General features: G+C 38.7%; 1 protein-coding gene across 1 annotated transcript; it reads right to left on the bottom strand.

The window, feature by feature from the left end:
- Nucleotides 1–583: 583 nt before the first annotated feature.
- Nucleotides 584–24,268, bottom strand: GPLD1 (glycosylphosphatidylinositol specific phospholipase D1). Its single transcript, XM_068200994.1, has 25 exons — nucleotides 23,575–24,268; nucleotides 20,653–20,708; nucleotides 20,088–20,166; nucleotides 17,504–17,601; nucleotides 16,586–16,696; nucleotides 16,280–16,328; nucleotides 15,740–15,794; nucleotides 15,066–15,173; nucleotides 14,357–14,384; nucleotides 14,138–14,277; nucleotides 13,142–13,207; nucleotides 12,776–12,896; nucleotides 12,142–12,281; nucleotides 10,942–11,128; nucleotides 9,938–10,048; nucleotides 8,867–8,941; nucleotides 8,254–8,410; nucleotides 6,406–6,541; nucleotides 5,768–5,873; nucleotides 5,581–5,674; nucleotides 4,824–5,000; nucleotides 4,354–4,514; nucleotides 4,082–4,108; nucleotides 3,939–3,989; nucleotides 584–1,389 (listed from the first exon to the last, which is right to left on the bottom strand). Exons 1-25 carry the CDS (start codon nucleotides 23,669–23,671, stop codon nucleotides 1,312–1,314), a joined length of 2,508 nt encoding a protein of 835 aa, XP_068057095.1. The 5' UTR covers nucleotides 23,672–24,268; the 3' UTR covers nucleotides 584–1,311.
- Nucleotides 24,269–24,427: the final 159 nt, after the last annotated feature.

Below are 24,427 nucleotides of genomic sequence, written 5' to 3'. Positions count from 1 at the left end.
ACATATGCAAATGTTTAAAGATTTTCTTACAATTCAAGTAATCAAAATGCAGTCAAGTGCAATAAAATTAAATAAAGGTCATAGAAAAAAGCCAGTGGAGAGTATATGTTCAGAATGGAATTGCTACAAAACATACTGGTTTTGTCAATTTTGATTTGAAGAGAAAATCTTTATACTGCCCTTAAAAACACACTGCTTGTTTTGCCTCATACCACGGTTAACAGATTTGTAACATAAGTACTGCGGTCCTAGTTGTAACCAGTTAGTTCTTTCACAAAGTTCAGATTTAACTTCTTTTTTAAAGTGTTCTGCTATATGGGCAAGTCCTCAAAATAGATACCAGAATGCATTGTACATCAAGCTAATGTTCACCTTGCCTTTTTTGATTTGTTTAGAACAACATCCTTGAGACAGAATTCCTAGAAAGGTAAGTTGAGGTGTTCAGTTTGGAGTATGACCTTTTAGAATTCTGTGCAATTGTATTTAAAATAAAAATAATGGCTTGCCTTTGTGAAGGAGGCAAGAGAAAGAAAACACACATATGTGTCTACAGACTAGCATTGGTAATAATAGTATCAACACATTCTGCTGCTCAAGTTGTTTAATAGATAATTGATGCACATTGTTAAACCTGCATCATACAAAATTAGTATTAATTAGTTAAAGACAATACTGTTAACAATAAAAGCCATTAGCAACTCTATGTTACCGTGGTCATGGAATTTTGCAGAAAAGCAGAAAGGATGTCAAGAATAATCAGCCAAATTGCATTTCCTCAAACTTTATCAGTCTTGCTTGTTCTTTTTTCCCTGGGAGATCTGAGCTGCACTACACCCTCAATGCACGTCTCAAGATGTAAGAAAAGAGAGACAGTCCTGTTGATCAGCACCCACCTTTCTATCAGTCTTAAAGCTGCCCCAGCTCCATGCTTATTATTTTGACAGTAACTTTCCATAACTTAGAATCCTTATCACAGCATGTAGGGAATTGTAAATGCTGTGCTGCAGTTTCCCAGTTTTGTCAAGAAGATACCCAAATCTATCCAGTAAAGAAGGTGACCACTGAATATTTCATATACAGCCAAATACTACTACCAAAAATGCAGCTGCTTGCTCATTTCAACCTCTAAAAGGTTTTCAGACCAGCTTGTTTGTTCTACATGAGCAATGCTGGTGCCCACCACAGACTTCAGCAAAAGCTTGCTGACATGGTATGTTTGTTTGTGTGGGTTCAGGAAAGTAGTACAAATACTACAGAGATTCTTCACTAGAAGACCAGGTGTGCCCTGGTCTTTAAGGCTGCTGTGAACTTCTAGAGCGAGTAGACAAAAAGCCTTCCACCAAGTCGAACTTTCGCTGAGCTTCTCTCTGCTGCCACTACAACTTCTTTCTGCAGGGATAAAGAGCAAAGGTTAGCAAAATGCAACTGCAGGTGCATGTCTGCCTTAATCTTCCCTTATGGATTTTTACCATCTCATTAGTGTCTGTCATGGTTTGACACTGGTGCGATGCCAGCGCCCCCATGAAAATGTACTTTTCTAAATAATTGCTGTGAGATGTGATCAGGAACAGAGCAGAGCAGGCCCAAGCTTAATAACAAAGAAAAGAACTTTATTACTACTACTGCTATGAAACCTACAAACACTAAATCCTGGATGAAGACTTTCCAAAACACCCCTCCTCCTCCCACCTAATTTCCAAACAAACTCAACAGTGAGACACCACCCAGGATCCTGATCAAGTTGCTACCCTTCAGATATTCAAATACTCAATCTTTCAAGGGAGACAGGAGTCTCTCCTGTGCCACAGACTCCCCAGGAAACACAATTGCCACCCTTGTGTTTCCATGTCACACATGGCAACCGCCCGGAGAAAATCTGCCATGGTGACACTCTCCTTTCCATGTCACAGTGCTCTCACCACCGTGCATGGACAGACTGCTCATAGGGCTCGTTTAAGGATGCTTTGTCATGGACCAAAAGAGACAACAGTTCAGTTTCTCATCTTGGGACTACAGTCCCCCCCATTTTCCCCTGGGGCTGAGGGTCCAAGAACAGAAGTCTTCTTCTCCTCTTCTTCTTCCTTGAAGATAGAGGGCTTCTCCACACCTTCTCCAACTCTCCTCTGTTCTCTCTACTCCTCTGCTGGTAATCACTGAAACAGGTCTCTTGGTTCACCAACGCACCCCCCTAAGTGCATCTTCTGTTAGGAGAATTTGGTTCAGTCTATGGCTAACAAGAAAAGTCCAGCCACAAGCCACTCCCATCATCTCCTTCCAACTCAAGAATTTCTTCTTCCATCATCTTGGATCCCAGACTGTCTCTCTTCTACTTCAAATCAAGGAAGAGTAATATTTTACAAAGCCTTCATTTCTCAGGAAACGGTTAAAAGTTCAGACTCCCTGGACGGCTGATATCTCTGCCCAGCAGCCGATTCCCAAGGCCAAGGCTGGGCACCTTCCGCCCCCCCTCCTTCTCCTCCGCGCCGGCAAAGTTACAGGTGCCGTCCGGACTCTCTGTCTCTTCCCTCTGGGGGCGGGATGACAAAGACATCTCCGCTTTTCTCCACCCTTCCGTCCACAGGAGCTGGCTCGGTTCCAGTCCTTCTACCCCTCGGCTCACCTCGACCAGGCCACACGGCTTCTCCTCCCCCACCCAGCCCCATGGCTGGGCAGGGGAGGTCTGCAGAGCACTCTGACCGGAACCAAAAAGAGCGAGCTCTTGGGAGTTCTTGCTTTTAACCCCGTGTTCTCAGAGGCGTATCCCTATCTTCAGTGGTCACTTCAGGTGCCAATATCCAAACTTGACCACTGATTGGTTTGACCCAACTTCCTGAAAAAATCACTTCCATGTCAAACCACGACAGTGTCATATAGAAATGTGATGGAAAATGAGAAAGCAGCCCACCTCATCAGAGTAGCAGTTAAGAAAATAGTTTGCAAAACAGACTATTTCATTTGGGGAACTGGAGCAAGCTGTAACCAAATGACATGAGTCTCTTGCCTATATAAACTGCTTCTCAGGGCTAAGATCAATAGGGATGAAGAGGGAGCGTGGACTAGACGGTGCTATAGCAAAAGAAAGCAACTGCTAGGAGAATGGCCTCACTTGCGCTTAGCAGTGCCTGTGTTTCAGGTGTTGGATTATGCACCCTAATCTAGCTGAGAAGAATTTCCAGGTGTTTCTCCATTGCATGAATTAACACAAGAAGTCAAACGCCATTTGTTGAATACCTCTTCAGCCTGGTACTGAGGCTTCCTCTGTACTCACACAGAGAACCCCACTCCTCATGGAGGTGATGTTAGAGTGAGTAGAACACTGGAACTTGGCTGAACAAGCACTAAGTAACCTACCAGCTGAAAAAAAAGGCTCCTCAGTGCATCACACAAATGTAGCAATTGGTGTTTGGTAAAAAAATGGGCATCTGAGGGAGGCAAAGAGAAACAGGTACACAAACACATCCTAAATCAGTCAGGTATGAACTGGACCTTTATGCTTAGAAACACGTGATATATGAGCGACATTCACTGGAGGTGATAACCAGGACAACAAGTCTGTAAAGACTAAATGAGAGGGATGGTTTTGGGTGCCTGGTTTGTTCCACAGCTAAGCATCCACTTTGCATACAGTTTGGCGTGAAGCCGGGAGGCACCTATACTGCATTTCCCATGAAACTTTTCAGCATACTCCTAAGCAGTTTAGAATTCAGGGTGCTTTAAAGTGATTCAAATTTTTTAATTTAGGTGCCAAAATTTTGGCAACTCCATAGCTCATCAATCTATAAAATGGGTTTAATTATTGGTTCAGAGAGTGACTTAATTAACTATGTAAAGAACTTAAGACTTGAAAACGTGCAAGATACATGTGAGGTGTTAGCTAGTATATGCAAGCGTGGTAGAAGGGTGTTATGAATCAAGCAACAACAGTAAATTTTCCTCACCTTTCTTTCAGATTTCACAGTGGTAACAGAACTCCCAAATCTTGATAGTTCCTGTAAAATAACACTGCTGGTTATAATGCTGCTAGGTTTTTTTAAGTAGGACATTTTAGTTTCTCTCAGTAGTTTGTTTTCTGGTTACTTACCTCAGGAGAAATCAGGACATACTGTGCCTAAAGAGGAAATAAAAAGTCAGTGAAAGAGAGTAGAAGACCAGTATGATAACCCTGGCTCGTAAACAACAAAGGAATTTAAGAACAAACAGGAGGAGCCGGAGAGTTTTGCAGAGATTCAGAAACCTGAAAAAACCTTTTGTTTTCTGGAATGAAGGCAGAACACACTTGGTATTTGTACTGGATATAATTAATTAGTTGTCATTCTAAACTAATGTCCAGAATTCACTTTCATGTATTCTTACCCAGTCCTCAGGACATGGAGATGTCCATGATGTGCAGTGGTCTGTCACATTCCCTGAGGATGCCTGTCTTCCATTGAAAATATAAACACGGCCAGCAGCCCCACCAGACAGGATTGAGGTGACACCATTAGTTCGCAGTGGGGATGCCACAATCATTTCATCTACACATATTACAAAGAGAATATAACACAGCAGAAGTGAATTAATGGTAGACCAAAACACAGGAGAACTAGCATTTACATGTCTCTAGATGCCGCAATTCCAATTAATGATGGCAACTAAAATGTTTCAATTTCTGATTGAGTTGCTTGGGATTTTAGAGAGGCTTCCTTGTAAGGCACAATGGAATACTGGTACAATTCAATTGAGAAAGCAGACTGTGTTTAGCACTTGTATGAATATGTAGGACAAATTTTCCTGTTGCCAAAAGTCAAACACTTCACTTCTGGTCTAGATTCATCAAGCTTTACCCAGCCCATCGCTATCCAGATCACTTAGGTAGATGTCTCCTCCAAAACGAGAAAACCTCCTGTCCCCACTGAATGCACTGAGCAGAGAGGGCTTGGTGCTGTTTGACAGGTCATATACCAGAGCCAGTCCAGCTTGATTCAGCACTGAGGACATAAATAAAATAGTAGATGGGCTGTCTGGAAAAAAAAAAACCAAAAAAACGATGTTGAGCATCAGACATAGGAACTCAGGTTTAATACTTACAATTATAGGTAATACTGGCATTACATAAAATGGACAAAATTAATATAATGTATCAAATAACTTCAACAATTATATGGGATTAACACTAATTAGCACAGGGAAAAAACATCTTCTAGTCATAGTACCAGGGGAGAAATGCATTCAAGTCAGACTTCTGCAGTTTGACATCCTCAATTCCTTACTGTCTACTGCCACAGTGAGGACAAAATACTGTGTTGTTTCAATTCTGAGAAATACGCAGTCTACTAGAATATCACTGTTACATGAATAATGCAAAGTGGTAATGCTGTGAAGCCCATTTTAAGGAAGGAAGAAGACCCACTGAAGTTGAGGCACAGTAAAGAGGACTCTACATATAAGGCATATACAGGTGATTACAGTGATTTCTATTTTTTTTTTTTTAATTACATGGAAATTTAAAGATCCCTTTTCCTTTAAACATTGTATCTCTACTCAAGTCATGCAGGAACCAACATCCTAAAGCAGAAATTGTCTGCAACTTACAGGACATACCTGCAGTAGGTGCACCCACCACCAAAACTTTCCTTGTGTTCCCAGCCACAGACAGCACACCACTGGCCAGAGACAAACCCATTCTGCCCATCTCCTGTTAGATTTTTAAAACACCTATGTAATTTCTACAGAATGTCACTTCACTTCAAATTATTCACAAGGTCCCATACTAAAGAAGCAGCCCTACCTTGTCTCCAGTTATCTCAAACCAGCACTCTGTACTTGGTGGGTTATACCCGTACACCTTCCCAACACTCCGTCTGACATCCGGCAAGAGGGGATTGCAGTTTGAATTACAATGCAAAATAAATTTGTATGTAACAACATATTATTGTACATGTTCCCTCCATTACTTTGGAATAATAGTGCTTGACAAGTTCTAGAAATCTACTTTAGTAATTCCTATACTTGTTCTAACTAATTACACAATACTTAGAGTGCAGACTTGGTCTGTCTATCCATTTTTTTATCATCCAATACATCTTCATGCTTAATTTGCTTTTAAAAATGCTATCTCAAAGTAAGAGCTATCCATATAGTTATTTAAGGTACACTTACCCATCAGCATTTTTGTGACCTCTCTCCTCCCTCCCCATGGAAACCCAAGAAATTCTTAGGTGTCTTTAAATAACAAAGACCTGCCCTAGAGAGGGTCTAAAATTCCTTGTCTTCATAAGGAAGGGTAAAGACATAAAAATATTCTAAGCAGAACAAAAAGGAAACTTCCTATAAAGCTAGAAGTCTAATCCATTGCAAATCTTAAACCTTGCAGAAGTAGAGCAGAGTGGAGAAGACAGCAAGCTGTCACATGCAACACACCTAGAACAAGTCTTCCATGTAGGGCTACCAATCAGCAGTAATGTCACATTCTCCAGCTGGCAGCTGGCAAGTGAAAATCCAAACCAAGCATAGTTTTCCTCCCCCTGCACCATCCAGTTGGCATCCTGCACTGACAAAAGTCCTGAGAGACCAGAAAAAAATATGAGTTAAATCTTGGTGTGCCCTGGCATTGAAAAACCCATTTGCAATCCTTCACTGATTCATCCTGTGACAAGTTTCTCTGTGCAAAGTTATACTGTCCATGACATGGCATCAGTAGTTGTTGACTTTGCTTGCTCACCTTGCAGCTCTACTGGCTGGTGAAAGCTTTCATTAGACACAGCCTGTTTCTCAATCCTTCCAATAGCCTACATGAAGTACATGAAAGTTACCACTCAAGCCTGCCCTAAACTACTTACTGTTTATAAGAACTTGTAATTCTTCAAGGGTGCTGGGTGGGAAAGCTTCAGATCATTCTGGCTATAATTTAAATAACTCTTTCTGTGCTTTGGTTTCATGAAAATGTCAGTTAGCAGTGTTTTGAAACCCATGTTCTTGTGGTTTCTAATTTTACATGAATTAGAATAAGCTGCAACAATTAAGCATTATTGTAAATCTCAATTACATTATTCTAACAAAGCTGCCCAAGCTTTATTATTTAATTCCATATATGACATTTCCTCCCTCATTCACTAGAAACCTTATCACCTTTACTCATTAACTGTATTCACCTGTAGCATTCCTCTGTAGTCACATGAAGGAACATACAGAATGATAAAGATTCGTTTGTTGAGGTTCATTTGCAATTTTCCAAGAAAGAGCAGTGAGCCTACCCTGAACACACAATAGATGGTTGAGTCCATTGCTTTAGCAAGGTTTCCAACCCAGTTTCCCACAACTGTTCTTGCATCCAAGCTGGGACATTGCTGGGACATTCTGTCCATTCAGACAGAAAACCAGATGGGAAAAACCTGGTAGAGATTTTCCCTCTGACAAGAGTAGAGAACTATGTGCTGTTCTATGAATGCCTGCAACAAGTGGAGTGCCTTCAGGGGTCAATTTTCTGACTCATCCTGTTGGACACTTTGTTATAAAGTATTTAGACAAGGCAACAAGATGCCCTTTTGTGAAGCTGGCAGATAACAGGAGATTGCAGGTCTCATTCAGAGGCATCCAGGCAGGCTGGAGTAACAGGCTGACGGGAACCTCACAAAATTCAGTGAGGACAAGTGCAAAGCCTGACCCTGGGAAAGGAGATGCCCTTGCACTGATACAGCTGGGGACAGACTGGCTGAGGAGCTGCTGTGTGGAAAAGGCCCTGGAGATCCTGGTGGGCAGAGAGTTGAGTGTGAGGCTCTGACAGCAGACAGCCAACAGTGCCTCAGACTATGTAAGCAGGAGTGTGGCAAAGAGACTGAGAGAAGTGATTGTTTTCTAGATCACACCTATAATACGTTGTTCCATAATAGAAAAGATGTTCACAAACTGGAGCAAGTTTAGTAGGGATGTTCTGTGCTTTCTGTGCCTATAAGGTCACTATGCATGGTGGGAGGACAATAGACAATGAACATAAACTGAAACAAGAAAGGTTCATACTGGCTGTAACATGAGTTTTTTTCCCTATGAGGACTGCCAAGAAGTAGAACAATTGCCCAGAGGGTCTCTGCAATTTCTACCACTGGAGGTTTTAAATGCAGCTGAACAAAGCCCTGAGCAATTTGGTCTGGCTTCACAGCTTGAGTAGGAGGGACACCCTCTAAGATTACTTCAAACCTGAATTATGCCATGATTAATAAGGAACAAATAACCAGTCACATAAAGTATGGGAGGGTTAATTTACTCAACAAATATTACCTTGGTGATTCCTGTTGAAATGAGAGTAAAATGCAACCACAAATCCTCTCTGCTTTCCACCACCAGGTGCATATGGAGAGCCCACAACCAGATCAGCATTTCCATTCCCATCAACATCAGCTGCCAGGAGGGACCAACCAAGATTACAGTAGGAATACTGCAATAAACAGTTAGTTTAAGCTTGAAATAGAACTGAAACCATCAATTCTGTAGCAAAATAGAGCAACTTAATTCTAAAGAGCTAAATTTGCTTTTGTCCAAATTACCCTCCCACTCCCTGGCTTCAATTTTGTTTTCTTAGGGTTTTTCTTTGGTTTGGGTCAGGGTTTTTTGGTGGCTTTTTTGGTTTTGAGGGCTATGCACCCTTGTAGCCACCCTGCTGCCTTCTTGCACTGGGGTATAAATGTCTTTCCCAAATACAACCAATCTAACCAAGCACCTGCTTGCTCCATCCCCATCAGTCTAAATTTCCTTGAAATGGTAAGTTGAATTTTAACATTCTTTTTTTAAGCCCATAAGCTCTTTTCCCCTTTATCTCACCTCCTGCCTGTGTAGCCCTGTGTTAGCCTGGCTAACTGGGTAGTATAAACAGGACATTACATTACCAATATACCTGACAAGTTATGGTAATGTTTGGCTGAGGTGCCAAGCCTCTTCCCTCAGTTCCAAAGTAGACATACACAGCACCCTAAACAGCAGAAAAAGAAAATAAGGCACAAGAGCACCTGCATGTTAGTATCAAGTATTAAATGTAAGGTCAATCACAAGGAGTGGAACAAGTTGTTCTGAAAGGGCTATTCATACAACTTCATTTTCCCTCTCAGAGCTTTCCATAATACTTTCTTTCCCACCCCAAATCTAAGAATATCCATGGGTAATGGGTACTGCTGCAACAAAGTAGAGAAGTACATTTTCATCATAATCTGTGTAAGGAACAAGGGCAGTATAGTGTATATTTATACTCATAATACACAGGTTCAGATGGCTCAAATTTTGACAATTATTATTTAATGCAATGGCAAACAGTGCCAGGCACAACAGATGCACACAATTTTCCAAGTGGTGAGCCTAAAAACAAGCAACTTAAATTCTTATTTAGACAGTTAAATTAGTATCTAAAATTCTGAAGAGTTTTAAGCTTAATGGATATAGTTTAAATTGAAACATTTTGCCTCTCAGTTTGCATGGCCTAAAAATACTCAGGGACCATTATACGGGCTTATCTGTTAAGCTGCAAGTCATTAAGCCTCTGTAACTTGATTATTTTAGCAAGTGGGTCTGTGTTCATATCACATTTTAGATATCATTTGTTGGCCTTGTGACAGCATATGACAAAATTCATTGACCCATGAGGTCCACTCCAGACTCTCTGTTCCTAAACAAAAAGGGTACATTTGTATTTCATGAATGGCCCCTTATATTTCCAGCATGTCAGTGCTGCAAAGCTGCAATCTGGTTTGGATTTCTAATGTGCAAAAAGGCCACTAAAAGAGAAATACAGGTAGCTGTCATTGCTCTAGTCAAAGTGCCCACAAAGGTTATAAACTTCTGTTTAAATTATAATGTCACCTTGAGCAACAACAGAATTTCTCTTTTTCATTTAAATGTTTAAAAAAAATGTATATATAAAAACATTCAGTTTGGAGAGTTTAAAAAAAACAAAAAACCCATGTTTGTAGCTTACTTTGTAAGTAAGAAACTGAGATCCCACAGAAGGTGCTCCAATTGCCAGATCTGGCACTCCATCCTCGTTGAAGTCCAGGACTGCCAAGGCAGAACCAAATCTTCCTGAAGGCTAAAAGAAAAGAGCTTGCTCTCATGTTTTCCAGTCAAAACCATGAAAACCAAATGTACATTTGCAGTGGGAAGAACTGGAAACAGATGACAGAAGTCTATCCCAACAATTCTTTATCTTCTAAGTAATAATGCCCATGACAACACACTAATTCAAAGTCAACTGTGTTGAAATTAAGGACAACTGAATATAATATGGTGCTGCTTTGCTATTTCCTCTTCTGATTCCAGTGCACTATTGATGTCAAGTTTATGGTCTTTCCTGTTGACAGCATTATGACTGGGAACCACTAAAACACAGTGACCACTAAAGACAGAAGCTCTTACTCCACAGTTTATAACCACAGAAACAAAAGGAAATGTATCTCATTTCTCCATATTATCTTCTTTATGAATAAAGGTATTTTCTACAGAGGATCATATTTAACATCCAAAAGGGTCATTTGCTGTTACTTTTTTCCTTTTATTTTTTTTTTCAATACTCAAAATTATTTGGGAAGAAGCTAACAATTAATGAAGAAATGTAGCATAAAAGGAATTAAAACATATCAATTGAACAATTTTAGATTAAAAAGGACAGGAAACAGAATATTTTCTTAAATGCAGGGACCAGAATTAACTCTACTGTGACTTAAAGAGACACAACCTGAATTTTATTTAAGGGCACTTTATGGTCTAATACTCACTTATCTGGTACAGTAATGGAAATGAACCTACAGATCACCATCACTTCAATTGGGACTTTAATAATGATTATTTTTCTTGAAAAGCATATGACATCAGGAAGAGTGTTTCAGGAATAATACTCATAAACATTAATGATGCCATTGCTCATTCAAAATTCACCATTTTCCAGGCAAAAAAAAGGGACAAAATTTTGCCTTGACCCTTTACCTGATGACCCTGTAGTACTTGGTCAGCTTTTCCATCCAGATCCATGTCCTCTGGTGGCAAACCTGACTGGTTGCCATAGACCACATACACCCTTCCTATCTGAACATGGCCCATGGTGCTGTACCCTGGTGCTCCAGCCATCAGATCTTCATATCCATCCTGGTTTAGGTCAGCTGAGATCAGTGCCCTGTCAGCAAGGGAGTCAACAAAATCAGCATTGATTTCCAAACTACCACAACATTAGTGGAAAAAAACCCAATAATTCAGATAAACCAGGACCTGTGTTTTCCCATATTGTTTTGTAAAGATCAATACAGCATTCTTTATATTATATATTTATTTGTGTTTTTTTTAATTAAGTAAAACCAGAAGAATCATCTTCTATCAATGCACCTGAGATCTGTAGGAACTGCTTTTTACTGACATTAAGCACCTGAGAGCAATCAGAGCAAGGAGCGTGAAAAAGGGCTGCTTGCATATGACAAAGAATACAAAAAACAAGAAGAAATTAAATATCTTTTAAACTGAACATCTGATTTAATTGATGGACTTAACAGGAGATAAGCAAAAGGATCACAGGTCTCAGTAACATGCTGGAGTTTAGAGGAGAGGGAACATGGAAAGGACTAACTACTGTTAATTTAGCCAGTGTGAAGTAAACTCAAGAATTAAATCCTAATTTTGAGACAGAATAAGGGAAGTTAGGTAAGTAGCAATGCAAATTTGTTTTATTACTCTTCCTTGTTGCAGGTCATGGTAGAACCTCATTGGCAAGGAGAGAGAAAATGCCTCTCTCTGTCCTGAATGTATCTTTGAACTCCCTACTAGTCTAGAGTATTTCCAAGAAGTCTCACTAGATATCATCAGTCATCATCATCAGACAGATGATTAATTTTGCACAAACATCATTCAACAACCAAAAAAGGGTAGCAACAATTCTTTACTGTTCAGAACTAGAGACGATGTTAGTTCTAATGTTGGTTCCTTCCATTCTGAGCTTGATCAACATCTGAAAGAAAAATCTTATGCATTGACTTGCTGTTTTGGACATACAATATAAGCCATTCCATCAGATTTGTACCACTAATTGAGTTGCACTGTCACCTTTGAAGAGTATCCAAAGGACCAACAATAATATTTTGGTAGATATACAAAATTTTCAGAAATTAAGAGGAAAGTGGGATGAAAAAAGTTACCAACCATCCAAGCCTTGCATAGGGTGAAGTCAGAAAATACGAAGCTGCTGGCTTGGAGATGTGCTTAGAAGATTTCTGATGTGTAGCTCCTAATGCTCTCCAGACATTGGTTTTAAAAGCATGGTTTATCAAGTGGAGGGATTTCTGAAATAAAAATAATAAATGGACACAATAGTGGTTAAAACATAGGTTGAAACTTTAGAACATATTGGGACACCTCAAAAATCAAGTCACCCATAGTGGAAATCACCACATGGATTTAGGAGGAGTCTGACTCAGATCATAAGCACCATTTTAGAAAGACAAAAATCTGTAAGCTCTAAAGGGAGCACTTCTAATCATTCACTGTTATGCTTTGCTGGGAGTTCTTAACCCATCATGTGTCTGTAAAATGTAAATAAGAAATATATATTTTGTCATTTTTGGCATTGCAGCATGTGTTCTAACTTCACTATACAATGAGCAAAATTTAAAAATTGAGTATTTATGATGTATATATATAGATTAACAATGATACTGGAATATCCATGAAGTCAGAGACCATCCAGAGACCCTGCTCCATCATGCAGCATTATAGATAGAAACAAAAACAATTTGGAGATGAATTTTACCTGACACATCTGTTACTTCTCACTTACTGTTGCCCAAGGCTGTATGTCAAATTGAACTCCTCTCTCCGTGTAGTTTATATTCTTCTCAAGTGTTTCTGTAAGCAAAGAAGCTGTATTCTTGTGATGTTCATGTTTTGATTGTTTGTTTCTGCTAAAATAAAGAAGGCAGTGATAAGAATTAATATAACTGAAATAATGACTCGAGGTAAAAGCCACTCTTAGGTTCTGCACAGTCCCTTTATACAAAACTTAGTTATTCATGCTAAGAGAATCTCAAATTCATACACAAAAAGATCACCCAAAGTATCTCTAATTTTCAGTATCTCACTGTCCACATTAGCAGAAGACTCTCCTTTCATCGCTGAAGCTTTAAACCATCAGAGCTGTACTTACATGTGGTTGTCCTTTTGCGCCTTTGTGCAGTTTATGAACAGAGGGTTCTCAGGCAAGTAGCAGTCACTAAAGAAAAATACAGAGAATGCATTTTAAAGATTTTACCACAATGGAAATGAAACTAAAAATACAACTTACTAATTCCTCTGTTAGAAGTCATCAGTTTCTCAAGAAAATCAAAATCAGAACATCATCATAACCCTTAGAAACCCCTATGATGTTTATTTGATGACCTTGATTCGATTCTGTATGAATAGCACGTCTTTATAGAGCTCTTGAAGGAAACATTGTTGCATGCATGTATATGAATCTAAAGCACTTTTAATCAAAGTGTTACAAAAAACATAACAGATTGTGCCATTCTGTATTTCAAGCATAATTTCCCAAAATAGCAACAGTGTTATTTTCCATATAAATGGATGGATTAATTACCACGGTTGGTTCTTCTAAAGAAGAAAGGTTGTGTTTGTAAGAGAGCTGTACAAGGTTAAACTTCTATAACAATATGAAATTGTGAGTAGAAGCCTGAGCTAAACACTAGAATATATATTCCTACTCTTTCTAATCCTATTTGCCTTCAGAGTCTGAAGGTAATACCTAACCTGTCCTCAAAAGGGACATCTTTGCTGAGTGATGGCAGCAGCCAAAATGTGCAGACTCAGATTGCCAGTCCAGACAGAGCCTCAGGGCATGTCTATGCAACATTTAACCAAACCCTTGAGTATGTCTTAAAGAATGCCCCATTTTTTTCCTGGTAAGTATCACCTAGGCATGCCAGAGACACACTAGGGCAAAGGAGCAGGAAAACATAAAAATACAAACCCAAGGCCTGTGTAATCCTGCACCCAGGTAAAAGCCGGACATGGAAATCCCCTTGTCCAAGTGAGGATCTAAAGCTCAACACCTATTCTAGGAAAGATCCTGCCTTAAGAACAACAGTTAAGTGGAGGTCAACACTCGACTACTGCATTTCATAGTTCAGGACACACACTATACCTGGTTCCATTCTCTAGCATACGGCTCGTCAGCTCAAAAATGTTGTTGGTCCAGAATGCCATGTCATCCACTCCCCCAAGGAAATATTCGTGGAACTTCTCCACCAGAAATGGAGATTTACTAGCAAATGTTGGAAAAAGCTAAGGGACAGGCAACATACTCAGTAAGGTGGATCACATCGTCTCCATGATCATTTTTATAAAGAAAACAGAAAACAACCTTGCCAACAAGAAGCCTTTCTCCATGCCTGAAAAAAATCAGAAATAAAACTTTCTTAATTTAATACTTAATAATTGAAATAATTCTTTTCAAAAGTCCTATATGGTAAATACTGTGCAAGGCATTATTACATTTCCGTGTTGATTGTTAATATATTTTTAAAGCTGTAATGTAAAACAATATAAACTTTGTTGCCCTTAATTTTGAAAGATTCACAGTTTTTGTAAATGTTGTGTGACTATTGGTAATTCACTGAAATACAGGATACAGCTAAGCTGTTCAGGATATTCAAAAGCAGACATTGCCAGATATCCAAAGTCTTTTCTGAATTATTCTTGGACTTGACGGGATCTACATAAAGTGTAGATAAGGCATGTATCTAGAGACTCCTTCAGTGCATGATAATTATACTGCTAACTCACCACAGTGCAATGGTACTTGAAGACACAGCTGTTCTCAAATAAATAGGCAAAAATACGTTAAATGTATAAATGCATTAAATAGCCGAGATTCACCATCTGTGGTGTAATAATTTAGCAGTCATTATGTAGTCCAAATTTGAATCCTAGTCATTAAAAAAATGCAGATGTTCTATGATTTTGGGGTCTAGGAGAGAGTCTTTGCTGCGTAAGGTGTTTCAAATATGATTATCATATTTCTCCTACATATGTTTCACTTACAAAAGCTCAGGCAGAGATATTCAACTTACAGTTCAAAAAACAGCAGATAAGTACATTCAGCAATTGTGCTTTCAGTAATGATCTCTTTTCCATAAAATGACGTATAGATAGCAGCTAGGTCTTTGACAGGTACGTACCTAAAAACAAAAAGAATGTATTACAACAATAGATGGTCCACATCACCCAATAAAATACTGCAGTTCTTGTAATAAGAATAGCTTATAAAATATTCCAAATTTCAAAAGACTACATAAGGTCATGAAGATCTACAAATACCAGGATTGCACATGCAACTGTGAGGAAAAAAAAAGTGAGATATCTAAGTCTTCTGCTCATTTTTATGCTTTTAAAACTGAATTCAACATCCTCAACTTCCAAAATTTTAAATATATCTCACTGAGATTGCCACTTAACTGCGTTATTTAATTAGGTGCTAGGACATTTCAGCAAAAGGTTTTCACTAGTTATTTTACACATATCTACTTATAACTTAAGACATAAATAATTTAATCTTTTTTGCTGTGTTCCTATACATAAAGCTCTCATTTAAAAGAGTTGCAAGGAGTTTTTTGAAAGAAAAATAAAGGACAGCATTTTTAAAAACAGATTAATACAGAAATATGTGATATTATATGTAATTTTATTAAATATGATTATATAAAAAACATATTAAATATGAAAGAAGACAACCTCATAATCTTACCAACTCGATGCCAGGTAACTGAAGTTCAGCTCAAACTGACTCACTACATCTCCTCCTGAGGATGAAAGAATTAAAAAAAAAACCCACACAGCCCAACCAACAAAACCTGTTAAGTATCTGTCATGGGTAACAGTGTGCATGAAGATATGTATGGCTCTTTTATATGCATTTATATGGCAGATCTTCCAGCTATACATTTAGAATACACAAATGGTTCACCTGAAAGTATGCTGCACATTTTATACCTCCGGAAAATAATGTATAATTTAAAATCACAGTAGTGACTCCATCCATATCTTAGCATCCTTTGGTCTGAATTTTGGCTTCAATCCAAATGTCCATATGCCTTATCACATCTCCTGAAACCTGAGGACAGGTACAGCAGGGCTTTGCAAACCATGGGGGAGGGCAAGAATACAGTGTCCATATGCCATCCTTAACTCCTGCATTGCACAGGACAAGAGCCAGAATCAACCACCATGGTTTTGAAGAGGACTTATTCCAATACAAGGATCTATGACTGGCAAACATAAACATTACCAAAATCTCCAACACTGTGAGCTTCTGAGTATGAACCATGAAAATCAATCTGGAGAAAGAGAAAAACAAGAGAACTGCCTATTTCTTTTCATATGAGCAAAAACAAACTCTCCAAGCAACACTAATGTTTACAGGTCCCAAACCTGACCAACTTCACTCTTATGAACTTTGCGACATTGTTTCTCTCCAAAAATCTTCCTGAAACAGGGCTCCAGCTTTTCTCTTTCCTCCCCACTACAGTCCAAAGAAAAACTATCCATTCCAATAAATCCAGTTGTATGAATAAATAAAATAATTTAGGCTTACTTCTCCCATAGCCTTTAGAAATCCTTGGTCGATGCCCAGGCTATGCCAGCTGACATCTGCCACCATATGTGAAGCAATTCCAAACAGGAAGGCCACCAGCTTCTCTGTAGCCTACACAACAACAATCCATTTGTCTGTCATTTTACTCCTGTCTTTAAGAAAATGTTAGCATTTCCAGTATATGCATTAAAGTAGGATACAGGTGAGAAGCCCTTACAGTCCAAGAGTTTATCAGGACAAAGTACTGACCGCTCATTGCTTGATGCTGTGGTCAACTTTTGTAACTTGAGAAGCTTTAAGCAGTTTATACAGTCAAAGGCCATAGAATTATATGGTTGATATGAGGGTAATTTGCATACTTCAAGTTAAATGTGTATCAAATTGCTTTTCTGAACCAATGCTAAAGAGTTCCACTTCCAAGGACTGAACTCCCTCTGCCACCATGGTTGTTGTGTAGGCAGACAGGAGAGAGAAATACATGCACGCTCACTTTGGACAAATTGTTTTTCATTTCCTCCTACATAGCTTACAGACCATTAACAAGAGCAAATCCAGACTAAGTTCAAGATTTCACAACTAAGAAATCTAAAATGTGTCTGGTTTTCAAATGGCAAACCCTGAACCAGATATCACTGGAATGCTAGACCACCAATTATATTTAAAAGTTTGGAGCTCTGAAATGTATCATAAGCACCAGACCACAGTGGAAATAACTGACAGACTTTATATGGAAACTGTAAGTTTTTTGTATGGTAAAGATTAAAACAGGATTTCAAGTGTTACTATATAAGCAGAGACTTTAATATAAAAATGTTGGGTTTTTTCTACACCTCACAAATGATGAAATTACAACTAGTGAAGGTGAAGAAAACAGTTGAAAACAAAGTCAATCAAGCAAAAGTTAATCAGGTTTCTTACCTCTTCCCAAGGCTGAGGATAATTCCTTCTGATGTAGTCAATACTTGCCTTGAGAAATGGTGACCAGTGAGTGTCTTCAGACACATCATGGAACATTCCTATTGCAATAAAATTATATCAGTATTTGATTTATTCTTTGGGGGAAAATTAAATAGAAAAAAGGAAAAATAAAGGGTTTTTCTCCATTAAAAACCCCACAGAATTTTGTTCAATTTCATGTCAGACAGATGATACATTTTGCTCTCCAGCTCATGAAAAGAGCCAAAAGAGACCTTCTATGATTTTGGTTTGAAGCATCTGAAAATTTTGTGCCTGCTCCTTTTCTCTGTGACTATGAGTAGGTACAGTACAATGAAAAGCTACCTCCCAAGCAGAGAGTATAAAGAGAGCTGACAGAGAACTTGTTGACTAAATTAATGCATCCACTTGTATGGCAGAAAAGCGATAGGGAATGGCAGCCAACTCAAAATGTCATGTTTTCTGGCAGGTATCCATTTCCACAGGGCAGAGGCAGGCTATGTCATCATTATCACCCCAAGCATTTTCAATAGAAAGGCAAAGTAGCCAAGATACAGTCAGTGTAGGAGGGGAAAAAGGGAAGAAAGCAGGAAAAAATAGGTTTCATTTAGAAGAATCAATTACTACTCTCACCTGAATTTGGGCAGAAAGATTGTGTAGGAACTAACAGTGACCTTGCCTAAAAATTTCTGTGTACCTACATAAAGCTAAGTGCAAAGGGATGTTGACATAAAGAGATCAAGCAGCACACAATGTTAAATTCTTGAAGGGGGAAGAAGGTAGGCAGGAGATTGTTCAGACCATCAGTACTCTTCAAGGAAGAGCATGTGTTTGTTGACACAGCAATGTGAAACTGCACAATGTTAGGGTAGATTAAACATTGAGAGAGCAGACCTTTGGGGGGTAATTCAGTTACCTTTTGGCCTCATGACATTTTACAGTGCAGCTAAACTAGATAAAAAAAGGATGGTACTTGCTTATCAAAATCAGAGTAGCCTTCTACATCCAAGCTTGTCTCCTGCCCAGAGGCAGTCTGGATGACTTTGTTCTTGATCTTGACACACTCAGTTAAAACCGCTCAGGTCTGAAGAGGTACCTATTTCTTCCATATTGACTAAGGAAACTGCTGACAAGTGGTCCAACTCTACTAAGGCAAGACGGACTCCAACCTTAGTGAAGGAATGAGGATTGGGTACTGCAGATAGAGAAGCTCTGACCTGGTGTAAGACAGGTCAAAACAGTTAGAAGGGAAAAACGAGGTAGATTGATATAACCAAGCTGAAAAAAATCCCAGGAAAACATCAGTCATGATAACTAGGAAAGCAAGACTGAGGTTTGGGACAAGAAGATGGAAAAGCCAGGCAGAAAACCAAAACAAGTGACCCAATGAGTGACAGAAGACAAAACCAGTATTAAATGCCAGAACAGAGAGGTGATTTGGATGTGAACTGAGCATATCACGATATGAACCAAGCAGCCTGGAGTTGGCATAACCAACAGGCAGCATCAACAACCTCTGAGAAAAATGAGAACTTTGGTTGCAACTGTGATTTGGCTCTAAACCAAACAAAGATCCTAACTACCCCTCAAATTTCATGGAATTTGCATGGCCCACTAAAATAAGCTACTTCCAATACTTTAAACTTCCACTAATATCTCAACAATATTGAAGCCAGTAAGGCCACATATCCTCACACAAAGTACTTACCACTGCCCTGTCTCTGGTATCTGCCTAAACACCCTAATAGCTTGTAGCTGGAGGATAGGATCTTTATCCCATTTGCTGACTGCTCACTATCCAGATTTGCCCTTTCAGTAGCAAATATCCTACACCAAAGCCTAGCTGGCTGTTTTATAGCTCTAATGTTGCTGAAGAAGCTGATTATGATCAAGAGCTGACTTTTCAGAGCTGACAAATCAGGGGACCACTTGCAAGCCAAGACATATTTTTTACAGCTATTGCAAGAGGGTGCTAATTTTGTAGTGCAGTCTTGTGATCTCAAAGCAGCAAAATTAAGACTGACATTAATTTCCAACTAGAAGAATAAAAGGCAAAAGACTGCACTCTGGGAAAAAAGGCTTTAAACTGGGATGTTATTAACGCTTGCCCACCCACCCCCAGCAAGTCCTACACTATTTCATTGCTGTGGGATTTTTAGATTGTCCTATCCTCTTTTTGACGGATCTGATAGAAACTAATAATTTTAAATACAGAAATAGCTTTAGGCCTTCCCTAAGATTTATTAAAAAACCATAATTTTGTCCTCTCTGTACTCAGTAATCTGACCTAATTTAGTCAAACAGTGTCCTTCTATCAAATTATCCTACCCATTAAATAGTTAAATTTACCCAAGACTTACTTTCTAAAACACTTTCAAATGTGTTATTTCACTATAAAGTTCTACAAAAAGGCTCTAACAAAAATGGTGGATAGTTTTTACAGGAAAGCATTTTTGTCCACACTTCATTTCTTACAATGTAACCAATTTTCAACCCACTAAATTCTGTAAGATTTCCACATAAAAATGTAATTGTTATAACATTGGACTTATAAAGCTTCTCTTACCACGTTTGCAGATTGGAGGATAAAAGGCATCAGGATAAATGCTTCCAGCCTGAAAAGCATCTTGGTGGTTTAGTAATAACTGGGGAAAGGATTGGAGGGGGAAAGGAATTAGAATGCTATTGCACAGCACAAACTACATTTTACTGTCAACATCAAAGATATATTCTAAACAGCCAGCAAAATACAATTAGTATCTTGGTATAACATGTGATGCACAAAACCTTGCTGTCATTTTGCTGTTATTAGTTTTATTAAATCTGCTTTCCCAAAGTCCTCTACTGATTCTTCTAATACAACTTTTCACATAGAATATGACTAAAGAAGACAGGAAACCATGCAAGAAGCCACACAAAGTATATATATACACACATTGGTATAATTGCTATATTTCTGTAATAATATTCCAAAAGAGTAAAACTATTTTTAATAACAAAAAAGGTAAAAATACAGTCTGGGCACAATATTGACACACACATTACTGAGAATAATAAAGAAAGGCAAGAAGACAGAAAGAAAAACATTCAGTAGAAAGGTATACAAAATTAAGAAATAATATGCTTCCTACCTGTCTATAATTAACACTCCCTTCATGCTTAATGAAAAATTCCAGCGCTCTGTGTGCTGAAAAACAATATATTGAAGTGTTGATTTATAGGTATTGTGTCCAGGCCCACATTTTGTTAGAATCACTAGCAGAACCAGAAGACACCAAATTTTCATACCTAAGCCAAGCACCACGTGCATGAAACACCATTTCTCACAGAACTGTGTACCTGCAAGTGGGTGTGTTTTCTCACCTAGGGAGTCAATAAGGAAGTGCTCTTTCTGTGGCACATCTTCAGTCTCTCTCTAATCCATAGCTCCCAAGCTGACCAACCAAGCTGAAATCACAGGGAAATGAACTCCCCATGTCCAGAAATGAGCCACAGCAGTGAAGTGACAGGACCACACACAGCACATGTAAAGTGTGGACCATAAAGTTTTAGCTGTACTGTACTCAAGCTTCATTGTTGCCCTTAACAGTGAGAAAGGTATGTTGGGAATCAATGTGGGTGTTTAACAGTTTGATTAATTTTTAACATGCATGAAAAGTAACAAAAATCTGAAGGTAAACCAGCAAGGTAAATAACACTACTTATTAACTGAATTGGCAGATATTCTTACTGCCAAAATCTTTATTTAGCTGGCATAACAAGTGAACGAAACAAAATTACATCCTTTTCTTTAATGAGGCTTCCTAATTAATATTAGATCCCAGGAATAATCTATCGGCACTATTCTAAAAATACTCAACATTTCCTCTAAAGCTATTTTCAAAGATTAATTTGTTCCTTACCAAATAAATCACATCATAAAAAAGCCCCAAAAAACCAAACAACAAAACAAACAAACAAAAAACTCCCCCCACCAAATCCAAAACAATACATTACTATTCTGGAATAAGATCTAGACAAAACTGTGGGGGTTTGAATGATTTTTCACTTTGAATTTTACCCAATAATCTAAATCATCCTTATGCAAATAAGATACCTTAAAGACCAGCCTTGCACCAGAAGAGAAACAGCAACAAAATAGTAAGTAATACTCTAAAATTTTAAGGATCAGACATTTCTACACACATCTCTGATTCCAGCGTGGGAGAGCCTCAGTTTGGCAGTTTGCTTTTTCTGCCTCACACCTCCCTTGCATTTCTCTCACTACTCAAGTGGACCCAGGGTCTACAACTCCACCTTCACAAGGAATTTTATGCCAGATCCCCACAGTCCAACAGAGCCTCACAAGTCTGACTAACCCTTAGGGTGAAGAGCTTCCCCACTCGGACCTGCCTTCAGGCACGGCCATGCAAGTAGGACACAGCACAGGACACTGCCTGCTCAGAATGCTGATCGTGCTCAGTGTGCTTGGCAGAGCTTTTCACAATTTTAAAAGTACATTCAAAACTCTGTCCAGGATTTCTTTGGTGCTGGCTTTGAGTGACAGGATTTCCTTTCTATGGTTTGTTGTTTGGGCTTTTTGTTTGGTTTTTTGTTTTTGTTTTGGTTTGGGGTTTTTTTTATTTGTTTTATTTTCCTGGAGTACTCAGTGTTTGAATTTTGGAAATATTTTCATCTTATCATCATAGACTTTTATGTGAACAACAATAAGAGCACTCATTTTAGCAGCATCAGAGCTGATCACAGTGTAATGTAATTTTCCAACACATGGACAAAACTTTTTGTAAACTATAACCCAATGGTTCAGTGTATGCACAACTCCTCAGACAACCAAGATCTTTATATTATATAAACACAAGTTTTATGCAACATGCTCCCTTGATTAGAAAATGAAAAAAAAGTGACTGCTTTGGGACAGATCTGCAAGCGTCTCTTTGCAGATTTTTTTTTTTTTTAAACACACTCTATTCTGGCAAATCTGTTATTTCAAGTCCTCAGAAGCTCATGCTCGGTAATTAGAACCCTGAGCTTGCAGAGTTGTGTGCACTTGCCTAATGTCAGGCAGCGTGACTTCTCCTACAGATTATTATGGGTTTCTTGACACATTGTCAGGAAAAGGAAATAGTTCCAGGATGCTGACCATGGGCACAACACTCAGTAAGGGAACACACTCCAGTCTCAAACACCATGAATAATCCCAGTCTTCACATTGTTCAAAGTTGCATGTATTGTATTCAGTACATTAAGTCTGAGAAAATTACTTGAATAAAAGCAACATCCTACATTTTACCATCTGTTTGAGCAATGGATTTAGAAACAAAACCAGAAGAACAAATAACTTAAACTGTCAATTATTATGAGTAACTCAGAATAACCTCACATTGCTCATGTTTGTGCTCACAAAACTGCTGAAGAAACCAGATTTTAAAAATAGCACAGGCAAACAAGAAATGAAAAACAGAAATATTTCTCCATTTCGATGTTCACTCAGTTCTCTCCTTCATTCTCTACAAATCTAGGCTGTTCTGGCTACAGAGAGCAACCTACCAGAAACAGACACAGAACAAAATTTTTGTGATGTTACTTACAGACAGAAACAAATTACAGAATATTACCTACTTGCGCAGGTATGGCATAATTAATACAGAATGATTTAAAAAGAGGGTTTCCATAAAGGCCTTGTGTTATTCTTTAATTTAAATACAACAACACCACAAATTGCCTAAAGCATTCCTTTTCTTTCTCCAAACCAAACTCTGTCTGCGAATGACTCACAGACAAAAACATTCCAGTTACATAATGCTTACATCTTAGGAAACGGAAAAATACGCAACCCAAGTCAATTCAAGCATTTTACTTACAAATCCAGTAAAAATTCAAACTCCAAAATCAAACTGCTCATTTATCCTATCTGCTATTAATATTTTTTAAATTATGTAGCCTGCTCATTACTTTAACATTATTTCCTCCCTCTGCTTTCTGGCCGAATCTGAATTTACTTCTCTTCACAAGAAATTCAAAACACAAGAAAATCCATTTTGAACATGTCTTACCTATTTCAACATGTGTTGAAATTCCACAGGGGATACATCTTTGACAGAAATGGTAGAGTATAATCAGCGAGACAGACCAAATCTTCAGACCAACCATGATGCTGGCTCCAACTGTGGATTTCAGAAGCCTGGAGCAGTAACACTGTGATCTTTGAAATCTAGGTTACGGAGCATGCCTTTTCTTTTCACACATATTGCTGACACAGCAAGCAAACGACTGCCAAATTTGAAAGGCTATTTTATACCAATGCTTTCTTTTACTGCAAATAAAGTGATTTATATAAAAAAAGAAATAGACTGTGGGTATTCTCCCCACTTGAATTCTGTAATATCTCTGGGATTTGAGCAGCGTAATCAGTGCATCACTGCACAGCAGCAGTGAGACTTCTGTTAAATCCAACAGCATGGCAAAGAGTATCCTCTCAGAGTTAGTCCAGCTCATGGTGTGCTTGCCTTACAGCAGCTACATCACATTTCACAAAAGAAATTAACGCCAATTGTCAAAGCACTGTTAATAGAAAAACACTAGCTCCTGATTGCAGTTGATACAAATTCTTAACCTTTGGTGAGCTGATAGGATATTGCACACTTAGGTCTGGGTCTTAGGGTCAGTATTGAAAGCCCAGCTGATATGTAGGAGACTCATGGAAGTACTCCTGCCAAGTGTACTGCTATGAACTTCTGGCTGCAGAAACTGGACACCCTGCATTTCCCAGCCACCCTTCATGCATGTGGCACAGCCACACCAGTCCCCAGCGAGATGGTGGCACTGGGCAGGGCTTTGCATGGCCCTTGTGCCAGAGACTCACCAGCTGTCATGGGACCCAGTGGCCCAGGGCTCCCACGGACTCCT

This window comes from Anomalospiza imberbis, chromosome 1 (genome assembly GCF_031753505.1).
Source record: "Anomalospiza imberbis isolate Cuckoo-Finch-1a 21T00152 chromosome 1, ASM3175350v1, whole genome shotgun sequence".
Taxonomy (NCBI): Eukaryota; Metazoa; Chordata; class Aves; order Passeriformes; family Viduidae; genus Anomalospiza; species Anomalospiza imberbis.
This window is presented reverse-complemented; position numbering and strand designations above follow the sequence as displayed.

What these genes read in the sequence shown, in the direction of transcription:
- GPLD1 (XM_068200994.1), bottom strand. Translation starts at nt 23,671, where the DNA reads ATGGTTGGTCTGAAGATTTGGTCTGTCTCGCTGATTATACTCTACCAT. An exon ending in TCCTCCAATCTGCAAACGTG is followed by an intron (nt 17,602 to 20,087) that starts GTAAGAGAAGCT and finishes TTATTGCAATAG; the next exon opens with GAATGTTCCATGATGTGTCT. An exon ending in CTGTGAAATCTGAAAGAAAG is followed by an intron (nt 1,390 to 3,938) that starts GTGAGGAAAATT and finishes TTATCCCTGCAG; the next exon opens with AAAGAAGTTGTAGTGGCAGC.